General features: G+C 45.1%; 1 protein-coding gene across 7 annotated transcripts in view; it reads right to left on the bottom strand.

The window, feature by feature from the left end:
* Positions 1-18459, bottom strand: part of COBL (cordon-bleu WH2 repeat protein) — a 287518-nt gene that overhangs the window by 175299 nt on the left and 93760 nt on the right. For all 7 annotated transcript variants that reach the window (XM_017496912.2, XM_037727273.1, XM_037727270.1 and 4 more), the window contains exon 2: positions 11513-11716. In XM_017496912.2, coding sequence (XP_017352401.1) covers positions 11513-11716 — 204 coding nt within the window. The remainder of the gene's footprint in view (positions 1-11512; positions 11717-18459) is intronic.

Here is an 18459-nt window from a genome sequence, read left to right as displayed (position 1 = left end):
TTTTTTGAGATGGAGTCTCTGTTGCCAGGCCACAGTGCAGTGGCACAATATTGGCTCACTGCAACCTCTGCCTCCTGGGTTCAAGCAATTCTCCTGCCTCACCCTCCCGAGTAGCTGGGACTACAGGTGTGCAACACCACACCCTGCTAAATTTTGTATTTTTAGTAGAGACAGGATTTCACCATGTTGGTCCTGATCTAGGATGGTCCTGATCTCTTGACTTCATGATCCACCCACCTCGGCCTCCCAAAGTGCTGGGATTACAGGCGTGAGCCACTGCGCCTGGCCAAAAAAATCAGTGGTATTTCTATACATAAACAATGATCTATTTAAAAAGGAAATTAAGAAAGTGGGAAAATAGCAACAATAAATAATAAAATACTTAGGAATAAACTTAACCAAACAGGTGAAAGATTAGTACACTGAATATTATAATACACTGATGAAAGAAATCAAAGGAGACACAGATAAACGTAAAGATGTCCTCTGTTCATGAATTAGAAGAATTAATATTGTTAAAATTTCCATACCTCACAAAGAAATCTACAGATTCAATGCAATCCCTATCAAAATCCCATTTTTGGGATTCTTTACAGAAACAGAAAATAAACAATACAAAAATCCATACAGAACAACAAAAAATCTTTAATACTCAAAAGATATCTTAAGAAAGAAGAACAAACCTGGCTTTATCAAACATCCTGATTTCAAAATATCTTATAAAGCTATAGTACTCAAAACAGTATGGTACTTGCAGAAAGTCAAACATGTAGACTAATGGAACAAAATAGCCCAAAAATAAATCCATGCATTAAGAGTCAGCAGATCTTCGCTAAGGATACCAAGAACACACAATGGGGAAAGGACCATTTCTTGCATAAATAGTGCCAGGAAAACTGAATATCCAAAGGCAGAAAAATAAAATTTGACCCTTATCTCACACCATATACAAAAATAATCTCAAAATAGATTATAAACTATTAAATATAAGACTTGAAGCCATAAAACTATGAGAAGAAAACACACAGAAAACTTCATGACATTGGTCTGGACAGTTTGTTGTTTGTTTCTGTTTTTTGGGTTTTTTTTTTTTTTTTTTTTTTTTTTTTTTTTTGGTAGACATGACACTAAAAGCATGGAGAGTAAAAGCAAAAATAGACAAATGGGACTGCATCAAGCTAAAATGCTTCTGTCCACCAAAAGAACAGTCAACAGAGAGAATGGCAATCTATGGAATGGGAGAAATTATTTGCAACCGCATATCTGATTAAGGAATTAATATCCAAAACAGATAAAGAACTCAAACAACTCAATAGCAAATACCCTCCTTAAAATGGGCCAAGGACCTGAATAGATATTTCTCAAAATAAGACATACAAATGGTCAACCGGTATATTGAAAAGCTGTTCAACATCACCATCAGGAAAGTGCAATTCAACACTACAATATCACCTCACACCTGTTAGAATAGGACTTTTATCAAACAGACAAAAAATGACAAGTGTTGGTGAGAATGTGGAGAAAGGAAAACCCTGAACACTGCTGGTAGAAATGTAAATTGGTACAGCCATTATAGAAAACAGTCTGGTGGTTATTCAAAAAATTAAAAATAGAATTACCATACGATTCAGCAATCCTAGTTCTAGGTACATATTTCTAAAGAAAATGGGCTGGGCACAGTGGCTCACACCTGTAATCCTAGAATTTGGGAGGCCAAGGCAGGAAGATTGCCTGAGGTCAAGAGTTTGAGACCAGCCTGGCCAACATGGCAAAAATCCCATCTCTACTAAAAATACAAAAATTAGCTGGACGTGATGGCGCGTGCCTGTAACGCCAGCTACTCTGAAGGCTGAGGCAGGAGAATCGCTTGAACCCAGGAGGCAGAGATTGCAGTAAGCCGAGATCCCACCACCGCATTCCAGCCTGGGCAACAGAGCGAGACTCTGTCTCAAAAAAAAAAAAGAAGAAGAAAAAGAAATCAGAATTTTTAGATATTAGCGATATCTCCCATATCTACTGCAGCACTATTCACAATAGCCAAGAAGTGGAAGTAACCTAAATGACTGTCAACGGATGAATGAACAAAGAAAATGTGGCACATATATACAATGAGGTATCACACAGTCTTAAAAAGAAGGAAATCCTGCCCCATGTGACAACATCGATGAACCTGGAGGACAGTATGCTAAGTTAAATAAGCCAGACGGAAAGACAAGCATCACCTGATTCACTTACATGTGGAATCTAAAACAGCTGAACTCTTAGAAGCAGAGAGCAGAATGGTGGTTGCAGGGGCTGGACGATAGGCAGGTGGTCAAAGTCACACAGTTTCTGTTAAGGACAAGAAAGCTCTGGAGATCTGGTGTCTAATGTCCACCATGAGGACTGCAGCTAACAGAACTGTATACTTGAAATGTGCTAAGAGAGTCAGCCTTCAGTGCTCGCACCACACACACACACACACACACACACACACATCTGTGAGGTGACGGATGTGTCAACAATTTTGTGGTAATTTTACATATATATGTATATCAACATAAAGTTGTACACCTTCCATATATACCATTTCTATTTGTCAATTACACCTCCAATAAAGCTGAAACAAAACACAAGAAAAAAAAAGCAAATCACTTTTCCCAATAGGTACTTGGTACAGTGGATATTTATTTTTTGGTTAAGGAAAGGGAAGGAAACTGGCAAAAAAAAGTACATATTTAATTTAACAAGTGATTACAGATCACTTAGTGGGTGCAGTGTGTTACTAGGTCAAATGGAAAACTCTAAAATACATAAAATTTTGTCTCTGAATTCAAACAAAACACTTGCAAAGCCCTAGGTACCTGTGCAGCCAGAGATGCTCATTCATTCCTCCATGACCCTGAGCATGAGCTGCGGGGCCCATAAACCCACAGGCAAACCCCATCCTGCAAGAATCCCTAAAATGCCCTCTTTCCCATGCCAGTGCTACAAGAAAACAGCATCAATAATGTTTTCACTGATACAAACCCAGCTCAAAGCTATCTATGACAATATTTACCCCCTCCGCTCTCCAGGAAGTGATTAAGAAACAGCAGGTACCAATGAGGAAGATACTGGACACCCCTGGGAAGTGGGTGCTGGCGACAACGGGGAGCACCTGGTTGGGCCCGGGCAGTCCCATCCCTCCAGAACCCCACAGCCAGGTGTGCAGGCTAATAACTGCCGTGAGCTCTGATTCTTTCGGGTCCTGGGTAGAAACCTTCATCTCAATGAAGAGCTCCATGAAACAAAAAGACAGAACATCACCGCACACCTGCAGACACCACAGTCCACTGAGAACCCTTAGCATAGAAAACAGGCCTCTTAAAAAGTGACCACAGGCTCCTGACCACATCCTGTGTATCTGTCATAAGCATGTGGCCACACTGTGTGCTGTGCCGCCCATGGTGTCCTCCAGTCCTGTCGTGGTCTGAAGATGGGGAGCCGGTCCCTGGGTTTCCATGAGGCAGGGGAGCTGGGGTCCACTCTCACTTCATCTGACCTGACTCACTTTCTCTCTACACCCTACCAAGAGGCTGTCTCTACCCAGTAAACAGATAGAAATCAGTTGTCAAAGAACACAAAAAAATGTCACAAATGCTGCTAATCCTCTGTTAGTAGCACCTCTGTGATCCTCTGTTCTTTTAGTCCAATAGCTGGTGACAGGTTTGGAGCATCTAATTAAAGAGGTGAAATGGAGTGGCCAGCCCAGGACCTCCACGGCTTTTCCCCAACACAAAGAATAATCCTACCTGGCCACGGCAGAAGCCAGTATGCAGTGTGCTCACAGAGGAGTATATTAATTGCAGCCAAGTAAACAACCGAGTGCCCGAATCTCCACCTCGTATGTCAAATGGATTTCCACAATCTGCTGGCCGAGCCTCCACAATGTGGGTCTTTGCGCCCATGCACCCCCCGAGAAGGCAGCTCTGCCCGGCGAGTCCTCCCCGTGTGAAAGCTGCCATTACACCTTCAGCAGTCGAGGGTGGGGGTGGAGCATCAACAACACACCTGCCCAGATTTAAATTTCGAGGAGGCAAAAATCTGCCCCCAAACACTGTAAGGACATGAAAATAAAAGCCAGTCCCCACAGACATGGGTTATCAGACGTGCTTAAGTTAATTGAAGAACTGTTAGCCTCTCAACCTGGAGACCTCAGACACCATCCATTCCCAGGGCTGGAAGCTGCACCCAGGACAGTGGGCTTCCACATGAAAGCAGGAGGTTTGAGGGCTGCCAGGAGCTCCGCGTGTGGCTGCTGCTTTGCTCTCTGGAGCTGCCTCTATTTGTGTCAGGTAAACACAGCTTTCTAAGGAAGACGTGACTTGCCAGCCTTAAAAAACCTGGACATATGCAAGCTCGATCCTGTGAGGACATGGGTCCAAGAGCAGGAACTCATCCTATGACGTTTCCTGCAGGGTTTGACGCTCCGCGTGACGCTTCCCAGGTTCATGTAAAATGCAGCTTGACTGACTGCTTTTCCACTATACACTTTTCTGGAGCACATCTTTGCACAGCAAGGTGTGAGGGGATGTCATTTCTGCTACTTTGCACCACGCCCTTTAAGTTGCTACCAGCTGACATTTTCAAATGCCAGACTCCAAACAGCCAGCCAGTCCTTTCAAGCCTCCTTTGATGCTACTGGAGAATTCACCCAGAGAGAGGCCACCCTTGGGACAATGGCGGTGCCCGACAATGGACAGAGAGGCTGAGCCGCTGCCTACTCACTCCCTGTGGGTTTTCCTTACACGCTTATCAGATCCCAACCCGCCTCTCACCTTCTGAGGATAAGAGATTAATGATTCTCTAACTGGGTATTAGAGGCGCATCCCTCCACACGACCTCAGTAGGTCACTGTGCCGCTGGGCCATGGGGAGTGGAAGAGGCTGGTCACTCACACATTCTCACCACTTCCTGGGCCTGGCCTCCCCTCCTCACCACCTCCAGTGGAGCAGCCCTACCCTGATCTGCAGCTTTGCCCATTGATTCGGGATTGGGCGTGATCTCCCACAGCAGCACTGCGTGCAGTGACGGCACTTGGAGCAGCCTGCTGGGACGGAAGCCTAGTCCCAGTGCTCACTGCCTCTCTGGCCTGGGTGGGGCTGACTGCATCCTCTGTGCCTCAGTTTTCTTACTGGTCAGGGCAGAATGAGAGTGCCCACCTCACAGGGAGGATAGAGTTTTATGTAAGTAACATTTGTAAGGCACTAAGCACAATGCCAGGCATAGGCACAAGGTCAGGGCTTGCTAAATAAACGAGTTAATTTGTTCCCGCCTCTTCTATTTTGGATTCTACGTAGTAAGGCATTCCTCTTGTCCTGGTAGGGTCACCCGTTGCCCAAGGAAGCCCATCTACCTGGCAGGTGACCTGGAGGAGTAGCTTTCCTGAAGATGCTTAGGCTTGGCCTGTGAGTGTCCAAATCCACGGCTCCTAGGCATCCTGGACACCATCCAAGTGTGTGTTTTAACATCCCTGTGAGATTGAATACCTGTGCCACAAATGTCACAAAGAGTATGGAAATAAAACAATGTTTATCTGCAAAAAAAAAAAAAAAAAAAAAAAAAAAAAAAAAAATTTTTAATAAAAAAAAAAAAAAAAAAAAAAAAAAAATCCTCAGGGCAGAGGATCACCTGTCTGTATGTTGCCAAATGCCATCTTGCTGTCAGCAAATACCAAGATACTAGGCTCTTTCAAAGCAGCATCTTTGAAGCAACGCAGAATGGAGTTTCTCTGATTGTACAAAGAATAAAACTAAGACAATTAGACCCTCTCAGAATGTCAAACAAAAAGTCAGGTGCATGAGAAAGGTGACGAGGGCTAGAGATCTCCCTGGCCTCAGGGATGACCCCATAGATTGCCATTTGCATTGACCACCCAGACCTCAGGAGAATCGCAATCACTTTCTCCTTCTCTCTCTGCCTTCCTTTCTCTCTCTCATCATCTATCTATGTTCAAGTTAAATCCCAGGTTCAATGGAAGGATAAAAGGCAGTAATAAAATAGACTGATTACCTTAAAATCAAGAGAGCATGGGTGGAGGGGGTTGTGAGGGCAGATTTCAGGTTTCTCTCCCATTCCTCTTCAACATCGTTTTTACCTCTAACTTCTTTACCTCTGTTCCCCCAAATGCCTTTTAACTGCTCCTAAGGTAAAGGTAAAAGTTTTTTTTTTGTTTGTTTGTTTGTTTGCATTTGCTGTGGTCTCTGCTTTTAAACTTAACAAGTGAGTAGAATTATTATACTTCCTTTAAAATAATATTTTCCAAATGTGTACAGACTTCAAAAAATTTTTTGGTTGAGTCAGTGACTTCAATGAGAAAAAAGCTGATTTTCTTTTGTAGGTGGTTTTTTTTTTTGAAATCTTAGCAGAGTCCTACATGAGAGACGGACAGCCTCTGCCAATACCCGCCCTAGTGCGGAGGGGCCACTGCCCCTCAGACAGCAGGAGACCGCAAAAGACTGCTTGGGGAGCACACGGTTAGGACGTGGATGTCAGAGAGGCCAGGTCCTCCTTCCATCAGACCCTGGCCGATTAATGAATTACCTTTCTCTAATTGAGGGGACTTCTATGTACATTACAAGCCAGCTGTCCTACCAGATCCTCAGACTCCGTTCAGCATGGAAATGGACTGGGAAATACTTTGTGATGAGGCTGCCAAGGGCTATTCTTGAGCTGCTGACACGAATCATTCCTACAGTTCCGCTGTCCATGGCCACCCCACCAGTGAGACCTTGGGCTCATTCTTAGGACCCCATGCTCATCAAGTATCCCTGACATCTAACAGAGCCAGTGGCATGCACCATAGCAGGGGATTGCAAACTTTAACATGCAATCTGAACCTTCAGGGCTTGCTGAAACACAAGTTGTGGGGCTCCTCCCAAGCGTTTCTGCTCACAAGGTCTTGGGAGGGGCTGGGAATCTACATTTCTAACAAGTTCTCAGGTGAGGCCATTGCTGCTGGTCTGGCACCCCACTTTGAAAATTGCTAGACTCTAAGTACCCAAGACATGCACACTTAGTACGTATGTGTTAATAGGTCACTCGGTGCCAAGTTTACTAATCACTTTAAGGTAGCTTTAGCTACTTCCCCACACAATGTTAAAGCAAATTAAGTTTGCATGAACTGTCAAATCTTAAACTGATCCAGAGTGACCTAGTTTCTTGTGGGGGACCAAGGCCACTGTGTGGACCTAAGCTCTGGACGAGGCAGACTCTGGTGCAAGAGTCAAGCCCTGGGAGATAGTCCAGTCTGACAGCTTAATACAGGTCCTCTAAGCAGCGGTCCCCAACTGCCATGCCACAGACCAGGATGGGACAGTGGTCTGTTAGAAGCCAGGTCACACAGCAGGAGTTGAGCAGTGCACGAGCAAGCGTTTCCCCCCAGCTCCACCTTCTGTCTGATCCACAGTAGTGTTCGATTCACAGGAGTGTTGATCCTACTGTGAACTGTGCGTGCGCTCCTTATGAGAACCTAGTGATACACGTAATGCGTGTGAATCATCCTGAAGCCATCCCAGTCTGGTCTGTGGGAAAACTGTCTTCCACAAAACCAGTCCCTGGTGCCAAAAAGCTTAGTGCCTGCTGCATTACAGGCAGTTCATGCCGACACGGCCCTACACAAAGGGACACGTCAGCAAACACAAAAAGGGTCAATGTGGAGACAGGTGACCTGAAGCAGCCCATAACCGGGGAAGTCTGTTGGCCAGAGAGGCAGGACCCTGGGTGTGAGGCTGAGATCTCTGCAAGGGTGCAGTCTCAGAGTGGCCTGGGTCCCAGGCCTGTCCACTGCCATGGGCAGGGGCCTGCCTTGCAGATACAAGTCAGAAGCCACATCGCCAGAAATGGAACCCATGACTAACACCAGAGCCGCAATGAGGAGGATGGTGTCAGACCTCAGAGCGTTGGCCAAGCCCTCACACACCCAAATGCCTCCTGGGGCTGAGCAGCTGCTACCAGTCTGTGAGGGCTCTCATGATGTGCATTTAGGGAGGGACAGGGGTTGTGGCTAACTGGAGAGGGAATGCCTTCTGTAAAGGCATTCACATTTCAAACCTGTTAAAAGACAATGCCGGTTGGGTGCAGTGGCTCATGCCTGTAATCCCAGCATTTTGGGAGACCAAGGCAGGTGGATCACTTGAGGTCAGGAGTTCGAGATCAGCTTGGCCAACATGGTGAAACTCCATCTCTACTAAAAATACAAAAATTAGCTGGGCGTGGTGACACCTGTCTGTAGTCCCAGCTACTCAGGAGGCTGAGGCAGGAGAATCACTTGAACCTGGGAGGCAGATGTCACAGTGAGCCGAGATCACGCCACTGCACTCCAGCCTGGGTGACAGAGCAACGGTCTGTCAAGAAAAAAAAAAGATAATGCTGGTTGTGTCCTTTGACATGGAGAGAGGTGGTGTGCAGAGTCTGGGAACCTGGGAAAACTGCCAGTTTCCCTGCCCACTCTGTCAGAGTGACGGAGTCTCACTCTGTCACCCAGGCAGAGTGCAGTGGTGCAATCTTGGCTCACTGCAACCTCTGCCTCCTGAGTTCAAGTGATTCTGTTGCCTCAGCCTCCCAAGTAGCTTGGACTACAGGCAAGCACCACCACGCCTGGGTAAATTTCTTTTGCTTTTAGTGGAGACAGTGATTCACCATGTTGGCTAGGCTGGTCTCGAACTCCTGACCTCAAGTGATCCACCTGCCTCAGCCTCCCAAAGTGCCGGAATTATAGGCATGAGCCACTGTACCTGGACAAAAGATCTTTTCTTGGGCCTCAATTAAATTGATGGGATGGTGGCTTCAGTCAAGAGCTGTGTGGGGTGCTGGTAGGGCCAGAACGTTTCCCCTATGAACAGTCCAGACCACCAATTCTCATGTCTTCATCTGTAAACACAGACTTCAACTTTTATCTATGTTTCTAAATTCAAGGGAAGCTAAAAAAAAAAAATTAAAAAATTTAATAAAACACTGATTTTCCAAATGGGATTATCAGCATCCAATTACTAACATGCTTCCTTTGTGGGAATCTTTCACGTCAGGAAATAACCCAGTTAAGGGGCTGACTGTAAATGACAAACACCTTGCTTACCCTGTGAAAAGGTAGCATGTTCTTTATGAAATCCACTTTTTAGGAGAGAAACCACAATGACAAAAAAATGAGTAGATCTATTTTAAGCAAGGGTCAGAAATTTAACTGCAGCCCACTCTTATATTACTAAAGAGCACAACATAAAGCCAATTTCCAAAGCAGGAGTTGCTGCATCCACAATAGTTGACCCACTGGAGGCAGCTCACAGCTGCTGCTATGACTCATTGATCCTTAGGGAAACCATGAGAGGGGATTATAATTCACTTAGGGAAGATAACATTATTTTAATACTCCATCTCTAGGCTGTATCTATTCTTAATCGCTACATTACAAAACTACATGGTGGCAACCGCTGCTTTCCAAGGGAAATAAGCAGTTTGAAAGCATTTTTTAAATAATATTTTTACTTTTAGAATGGGCATTCTATTCTTTCCTCATGCATTTGTAAAACTGGATCCATGGACTGCATAACTAAGACATGATCCACAATGCCATTTTGTAAACAACATATATACCCAGAAATTGGAATAAAATATAAGAATGGCGAGTAAACTTTAATATACTCACTGACAAAATTTCATGCATATTCTAAAGTGGTTTGCAAAACTGTAATAATGTGGCTCATTTCTTAAGTTACAAAGTTGCATAGGAAAAGTGCACTTTGGCCTACCACTACTCTATAAAACAAAGAAAGAACCCCTGTCACTCCACTGTGTGTGAACCCTGGGGGGAAGCCACAAGAGACAGTGGCTTCTGGCGGCTTCTGGTGGAGCAGGCACCTCCCACCTTGATCCACTGTAGACAGTGAACTGTGCCTGGCCCTCCTGCTGTGACCACAGCCACAGGACCCGCACTGAGGAGCAACCTCCTGTTCTAGCCCTGTGGCGCCACACTGAAGAGCAGGTTGGCCTCACCTGGTTCAGCTGAAATACTGTATCCCATGATTCAACAGTTCCACTCCTAGGTGTATTCCAAGGCCTCGACCAATGCTCCCCAAATTTTTATTCCCTTACCTCATAAAATACTTTCGAAAAATGTATGTACCCCTTTGCCTTAAGCTGTCACCTAGAATCTTCATTATAAACTGGTTAATTTAATAAAGTAACAAAATAGTTGCAAAGGATTAGGCAATTTCAACTATAGTCTAAATACTGGTATTTTAAAATAAAATGCTTGCATAATTCTTTAAAATAAGAATAAAAACACCCAGAGTGATTTAATTTTCACTATTATCCATTAAAATTACTTGAGCAAACTGCTTCATAAGAATAAAACATTTCATATCATTTCTTCTTTTCTTGAGATGGAGTTTCACTCTTGTCACCCAGGCTGGAGTGCAATGGCATGATCTTGGTGCACTGCAACCTCTGTCTCCTGGGTTCAAGCAATTCTCCTGCCTCAGCCTCCCATGTAGCTGGGATTACAGGCATATGCCACTGTGCCTAGCTATTTTTTTTTTTTTTTTTTTTTTTTTTTTTGCATTTTTAGCAGATAAGGGGTTTCACCATTTTGGCCAGGTTAGTGTCATACTTCTGACCTTAAGTGATCCGCCTGCCTCAGCCTCCCAAAGTGCTGGGACTACAGGCGTAAGCCACCGTGCTCAGCCCATTTATCACACTTCTTATTCTCCTTCTTTTCTTATAAATGCTGCTTCCATTCACTGCCGCATCAGAATTATGCAAATATATATTTATGCTTGAAAGTTTCTGTAATTAATCATTCTATCATACTTCTCTACAGCAAAAACATGTATAAACATTTACAGCTAACTGTTTTCTGTGACTTTGCTAGAATTTTTTATCATACATTGGGTTATCACTAGAAACATCAGTAAGAATAGCACAAAACTATGGAAACAATAAAAGTATGATATATTTTGATCAATGACAAACATGAGACATGCAAATCTCCTGGTCATAAACTCAACATGCTATGATGAAGGAGGCTTTGCCAATGTTTCAGCTGCACCTTTGGTGAGTGAAGTGGCATGGGACACTCAGCCACGTGGAGTGGTTAATCCGGGAGGCTGCCCTCCCGGCTGGGCCCCTTCAGAGCCGAGGATGCCTGTGGCACACTGTGGCTGCTGTCCCACCCAGGGGCGTAGGTCATCACTGTGCCTGCCCTCCTTTTTGAGCCTGCTTCCTCATAGGAGGGAGCCCTGGAGCCCCAGCTCTCCTAAGCATCTGGCAAGTCATCACGGCTGGGCCAGCTAGTGTAAACCCACCCCGGGTGGGCAGGCTATGCTCCAGTTCAGGTTGCTCTAAGTGGACATTAGGCCCAGTTTATATCCATGACATCCCTGGGGTCAGACCTGATGAGGGTGAAGATGCAACACATCAACATCTGCCTTTCCAATCTCCCCACTATGCTCGCAAAGGAAGTACAGTGACTCCTCCCACAGCACTGGGTTCTCACCTCCCGTTGAGCACGCTCCTCTTCTCAAGCCCACTGGGCAGGACCACGGTGACATCCACGGTGCTGTCCCTCAGTGCCTCCTTCATGCGGACCAGGTTCTGCTGTGACCCGAGGGCCCCGTCGTGGGAGGGCTTCTGTTCACTATGCACCTGCAGAGTGGCAGCCTTTCCGGGAGGCGGGGGAGCATGGGCCTTCATCTTCCTCCTTAAAACCACAACACAGAGGCTTAGAGTGAGCAGTAGTGTTCCACCTGCCTCGGAATAATTCATTCTTACACATTCTCAGGTGTCTCTTCAAGTGTCTAGTGGCACGGCCTTTGTAAAATCAGTGTCCCTCAAACAAGTACAAACTAATAAACTAAACAACATTGAGGAAGGGCTATTAAAAGGAAGCATTCCTGGGAAGAAACACCTTAAAAATGTGCTTGCTGTCGGGGAAGTACACAAGCCTGTTTTTCATGGGCCCTGGTCAAGGGGAGGGGGGTGCAGCAGGATTTGTCCTGACCCTTTCGGAACTGTCACGGGGATGACACATCACACGAACTAATGATCACATGAAACAGGTGGGCTCGCTGACACGTGCAACACTCTATTAAATCCTGCCCCAGCTCCAAATCTACGGCCAGTTCTGAGGATCTGGAGTCCTGTGTTGTGCTAAATCAGCCAGCAAGTCGATCACACCACCCAGCACCTGTCCACATGGCCACTGTGACGGACACCGCTGTTTGGCAGGGAAAGGACGCAAGTGATGGTAAAGGGGTAATAAACACACGACCCCTTCACTTATTCCAGTCTGTGCTTCCAATGCTCTATTCACCTTGTGGATTTCTAAACACCTGCTGAGTCACCCACGCTGGGGAACATTTTCTTTTACCATTTATTTTAGGTTCAGAGGTCCATGTGCAGGTTTGCTATATAGGTGAATTGCATGTCACCAGGGTTTGGTGTACAGATTATTCCACCACCCAGGTAGTGAACACAGTACCCAACAGGTACTTTTTCAATCCTTACCCTCCTCCCACCTTCCACCCGCAAGTAGGTCCTGGTTCTGATGAACATTTGTAGAAATTCTTGTTTCCTGAAGATTAGCCAGGGAAGGCAACTGAGCTTGTTTTATATAGGTACCTTACTTTACATGTAGAATACATGTATATGTGTGTGTATATATGTATGTACATAATTCTATATAAGAACCTTACTTCATATAGGCCCTGGAATTTTACTGTCATGGTAGCAGGTCAAATACTTGATACTTAACATTCATTAGGACCTCTGCTAATAATAACCTTAGTAAGTTTACCTTGTTGAGAGATCTGTGGCTCACCCAAAGGCATCCAATTATCCAGTATCTGTGCACAGATGGAACTCAGACCCGACTGACTCCAAAGGGCTTGCTCCCACCGCCTCTCTCCCTATCTGGCCATACTCTAGTTAGATGGTCTGCAAAGAGGCAGCATGAGCCTCAGCCCACTTTCACCTCTGCTCAGAGTGGTCTTCTGAAGGCATTGGCATGAGGGATCAGAGACACAGGAATTCCTTCTCTAGAGATTTACCCTAAACAATCCCACAAGACAGCATTGTGGGAGGCTCAAAGTGGGTCATCACAACATAAATTCTAATGGCAAACAACCCAACCATACATTAACACATCAAACAAATAATCTAACCATGCATCAATAAAAGATGCCAATAAATTATGTTATACCAGCACTAGGCAAATATACCTTAAAAGTATATTGTTTTACGTGAAAAATGCTCAATACAGACTTTTTTAAGTAACAATCTTCAGAATGTTATGTGTTTAGGAAAATTCTATTTTTAAAAGATGTCTAAATTAATTATAACAATGTATCATAAAGCAGTTTAGAAAGATAAAGAATTGGCAAAAATGACCTTGGGTGATGAGCACTATGACATATGCTTTGCTATTTTTACTTCTATGCATTTCCTAATTTTTCTATAGTATCACTTCTATATGTGTTACTTATAAAATGAAAGAGGTCATTTAAAATGACAGCAAAAGAGGTTAGATGATGATATAAACTTACTGACGTTCACGTCACTGATTAATATAAAGTTATTCGTGTTCACACCATTAAAATAACATTCAGGGACCAGGCGCGGTGGCTCATGCCTGTAATACCAGCACTTTGGGAGGCCAAGGCAGCCAGATTGCCTGACTCAGGAGTTCAAGACCAGCCTGGCCAACATGATTTAATCCCGTCTCTACTAAAATTACAAAAAATTAGCCGGGCGTGGTGGCAGACGCCTGTAATCCCACCTACTCAGGAGCCTGAGGCAGGAGAGTAGCTTGAACCTGGGAGGCAGAGGTTGCAGTGAGCTGAGACAGCACCACTGCACCCAGCCTGGGCAATGAGAGTGAAACTCCATCTCAAAACAATAATAATAACAACATTCAGATCTCATCCTTTGCTATAAGTAGGTATAAATTATTTTTCTTATTAAAAGGCTTACACTTAAAATATTTATAATTTTTATGTTATATCCTTATCTATTATATACTTCTTTCAATTAATAGAAATAAAAATAAAATAGTCAACATGCATGGCACTATTGTAAGAACTAAATATTTATTCTTCACTATGCCACGCTAAGGAGGTATTATTGATATTCCTGTTTTATAGCTAAAAGTGTGAGCACAACTTCCCAATGTCACAGAGAGGTAAAACTGACAAACTCATTTTTGGCTTCAAAGCCTGAAATATTAACCACTACATTACTCAGTCATTATTAGAAAGAACAGATGCCATACCATTTCAGAGATGGAAAAACTCAAGACAGGGAGAAACAGGTTATGTGTGGATTCTTTCATTAACTACCCCTTGGTCCAGGGCTAGGAGCACAGGCTCTGAGCAGTTCGCATTACCACCCAAAGGTGCTTTCAGGGAAAAAAAAAATGTGTTTTTCATTTTTAGGAAATGCGTATCTTTTCCAGTTTAGCTTGCTTGGGCTCCTCCGGAACTCACTTGGAGTGAGAGGAAGCAGCGTTCATTCATTCAGCAGGCACCACACTGGGAGTGAGAGGCAGGAGAGGGGCGGGAGAGGTTTCCATTGCCCTGCATTTATCCCCAGCAAATCATCTGTCCTCAGCTACCCAGAGCCTCTCCTTGTAACAGAATTTCATCTACTCTCCCTCCCCAGGTCCAGTGCCACCACCCTGGTCCAAGCCCTCATCTCTGCGGCACACACAAAGGTGGAGTCATGTGAATCACATACATTACACACGCCACCCTTCCTCCACAGTGACGAGAGCAGCCGGTGAGGATGCTGTCTTCTCGGGCCTGACTTTGCTCTGGGCATGCACAGCTTATACGCCTGGCAGGGCCCACTGGCTATGGCCTAAGCTGCAACCAGCAGGCTGCAAGGGCCCCAGGGAGGTTTGTTTGCCCAGCAGAGTGCTGCGTGCACTAGTGTGTGCATGCATGTGTATGTGCCTGTGTGTGCACATGTACACATTAACATTAGCCAACATTAAAAAAATTGGAATATGTCACACTAACAAAATGAATTTTTGGCTGCCTTGAGGAAAATAAGATTTGATGAAGCCTGGACACCTTCACAGTAAAAAAGAGCTGTGTGTTTCCATCTGGACCCCTTGATGGCTGGACCTGTTGTCTCAGTGATATCACACATCTGTGCCCTGTAGAGCTATAAACTCACACCCAAACTGCTAGAGAGTCTGAAGATCTCCACCAGCCCTAGACCTGAACCATTCTTCAATGTCCTCTGCTTTTCTGGCAACTGGCCTACAGCTCCAGTTTCCAGGAAACCAACCAATCCCCCAGCAGCCTTTGCCTCACTGTATTCTCTGCCTCACTTGCTCTGCTCTCAAAGACATAGCTCAAAACAATGTCATCAGAGAACCCATTTCTGGGTGCTCCAGGACTGGGCACACACACAGCTGAGATCACTGATATCTACACTGGCGGCGCTGTGGCTGGAAGCACTTGGGGAGCTTAAAACATGTCCAGGTCCTTTCACGGACCAGTTAAATCTGAATATCAATTCAATTATTATTTAACAGCTCTAGAAAGCAGCAAGGCCACTTGTGTTCTCAACATGTAGCATAATGTGGTTCATATTTGTGGGTACAGTCATCTACCACATAACGCTTCAGTCAATGAGGACCGCATATACGAAGGTTGTCCCATAAGACTGTAATACCTTTTCTCTGGTTAGGTACGTTGAGATATACAAATGCTTACTACTGTGTTACAATCGCCCACGGTGTTCAGCACAGTAACACGCTACACAGGCGTGCAGCCCAGGAGCAATAGGCTATAGCAGACAGCTAGGCACACCTAGTAGGCTATACCATGCAGATTTGTGTTGGGTACGCTCTATGATGTTCACACAATGATGAAACTCGTGAAGGATGCATTCCTCAGAGTGTACTTCCACCGTTAAACTATGCATGACTGTACTTAAAAATGCTTATTGATGATGATGATATCGACACAGCTGAAAATTATACATAGCTCCTGCTTACAAGATGCTCTGTGTACTTACAAAAGCCTGAGATAGGAATGAAAGAGAGATTGCAGAATAAGAAATGCTTCAAACACGCCAAGCTTTCTGAGGGAGAAAAAATCTGTGTAGCCTGTAGTAGTGGGGTGTCCACCTTACCCCCCTTGGAGGAGGCCTTCAACCGTCTTAAAGATGAGCAGAAATTTGAGATATGAGGAAAAGAGACAAAGCCAGGGGCAGGAGGAGAAGTCCCCAAAGGGAAAAAGGAAAAAAAAATGCTCCTGCACATCACAGGAGAAGATGCTAAGACAGCAGGCCCAGGTAGGGTCACCTGCCAAACAGCACATCAGGCAGTTTTGTTGTTGTTGTTGTTGTTGTTGTTATTATTTTGTTATTATTTTATTTTGTTATTATTTTTTTTCCTTTTTTTTTTGAGATGGAGTCTCACCTGTTGCCTAGGTTGGAGTGCAATGGCGCAATCTCAGCTCACCATAACCTCCACCTCCCAGGTTCAGGTTCAAGAGATTCTCCTGCCTTAGCCTCCCAAGTAGCTGGGATTACAGGCATGTGCCACCACGCCTGGCTAATTTTGCATTTTTTGTAGAGACAGGGTTTCCCCATGTTGGTTAGGCTGGTCTGGAACTCCTGACCTCAAGTGATCCACCTGCCTGGGCCTCTCAAAGTGCTGGGATTACAGGTGTGAGCCACTGTACCCAGCCTCTTTTTTATCCTATATATAAGAGCATTGTACCTATAGTGGATGCGTTCCTCGTCTTACTTTCGGGAATCTATGGAGTAACTGTACTTTCACTACTTCACTTTTTTTTTTTTTAATAAACTTGCTTTTACATTGCACTGTGGACTCGCCCTAAATTCATTCTCCAGCTAACAGTCACAGCATGAAACAGAAAACGCCCGGCTTCCTCTGTCTGTGAGTGGTTCAGCCTGGGAAAGAACAGCTGCTATTTACACGAGGACTCCTGTGTATCTGTACTAGTTTGTGAAAAGCCATTGGCTTACCAAGCAGGGGACGCCCTTCTCAAACATCTGTGCAGACATCATGTGGTTGAGTCTGAGACTCAGGGATATGCGGCAGTTTCAAAAGAGCAGGGCTTCTGCTCAAGTCTAAGGAGGCCATCAGAGCTGGGACCTTGCCTGGCTCCTGCTGGGCACACCCATGGCAGGTGCTCCTGGCTGGCAGAGTGCACAGGCTGGGTAATCCAGCTTTCCTTCCTCTCACCCCTCCAGCAGGAGGCAGGGCAAGTTCTCGGGACTCAGCAGGGAACGAATCACAGCGCACACAACTCAACCTCCCTTTGATCCCTCCAGGCTGAAAAAGCTGCGTGGACCCTGTCAGGAACTGTTTCTTAAATGAAAAAATATGTATATGAACACATTTCTGGCATTTCAAAGGTCATCAACCATAGCTCCAAACGATTTTAGCTTAAAATCATCACAGATTTACTAAGTTTCAGGATGACACTTGTTAATTCCCACATCAGCTGGAAGCTGCCAGCTGGGTTTTTACTCTGAGGGCTCTTGAACATGCAGCAGAAGGCTCAAAATCCCCTCATTGAAGGTCAGAGGATCTTAGATGGCATGGCGCAGTGAAGGCGAATTGCAGGCGGGGGCCCAGGTAGCTGAATTAAAACCTAAGTCTATAGTTGACAGCCACTGACCAACCAGGCTGGTCAGGCCTGAGGTAGGCAGGGCCCACACACCGAAAAGGGAGAATTCATGCATCTCTGTACTTTCCCAGACCCTCAGTTCAAAAGCACTATGCTTTACGTTTCTTCCCTCTTTCCAATTGAAAACATCATCTCTGGACATGAAGGTATAACAATTTCTTACTGTCCAAGAACAGCGGACAGGCAAATCCACAGTGATGCTGAAGCCAGCTCACCTGAGTGGCATGCCTACGCCATGGGTGACTGTTTACCACGTTGGCTGCTCTGGCCGGCTGCTGGAAAACCGCATGAGCTTCAAGGGAATTTCAGAGAGAAACCAGGCACACCCAACTCTCCTGGCTAAGTGAGTCTGTTTACCCTGCAGGCAGAAGGGAGGTGCCATTCTCTCTCCATTCTTCAGCAATATTTGCTTCATCCTGTTTACAAGCTGTACATAAGCTGCGTCTGGTTTGTTTCTGGCTGTTTATTAGCAGCCTCAGCTGAAGACTTAAATATCAAGACAACAGGAACTATGACTTTCTTGTTCATCACCGGCACGTGAAGTACTGGGCCCAGAGAAGGAACTTGGTCACCACTGCATGAGTGCATGAGAGTGTGAGTGCGTGTAAGTGTGTGAGTGTGTGAGTGTGAGTGCATGAGAGTGAGTGCGTGAGTGTGAGTGCGTGAGTGTGAGTGCATGAGAGTGAATGCCTGAGTGCCTGAGTGCGTGAGTGCCTGAGTGCGTGTGTGAGTGCGTGTGAGTGCATGAGAGTGAGTGCGTGAGTGTGAGTGC

The sequence above is a fragment of the Cebus imitator genome, unplaced genomic scaffold (genome assembly GCF_001604975.1).
Source record: "Cebus imitator isolate Cc_AM_T3 unplaced genomic scaffold, Cebus_imitator-1.0 Scaffold225, whole genome shotgun sequence".
Lineage (NCBI taxonomy): Eukaryota > Metazoa > Chordata > Mammalia > Primates > Cebidae > Cebus > Cebus imitator.
This window is presented reverse-complemented; position numbering and strand designations above follow the sequence as displayed.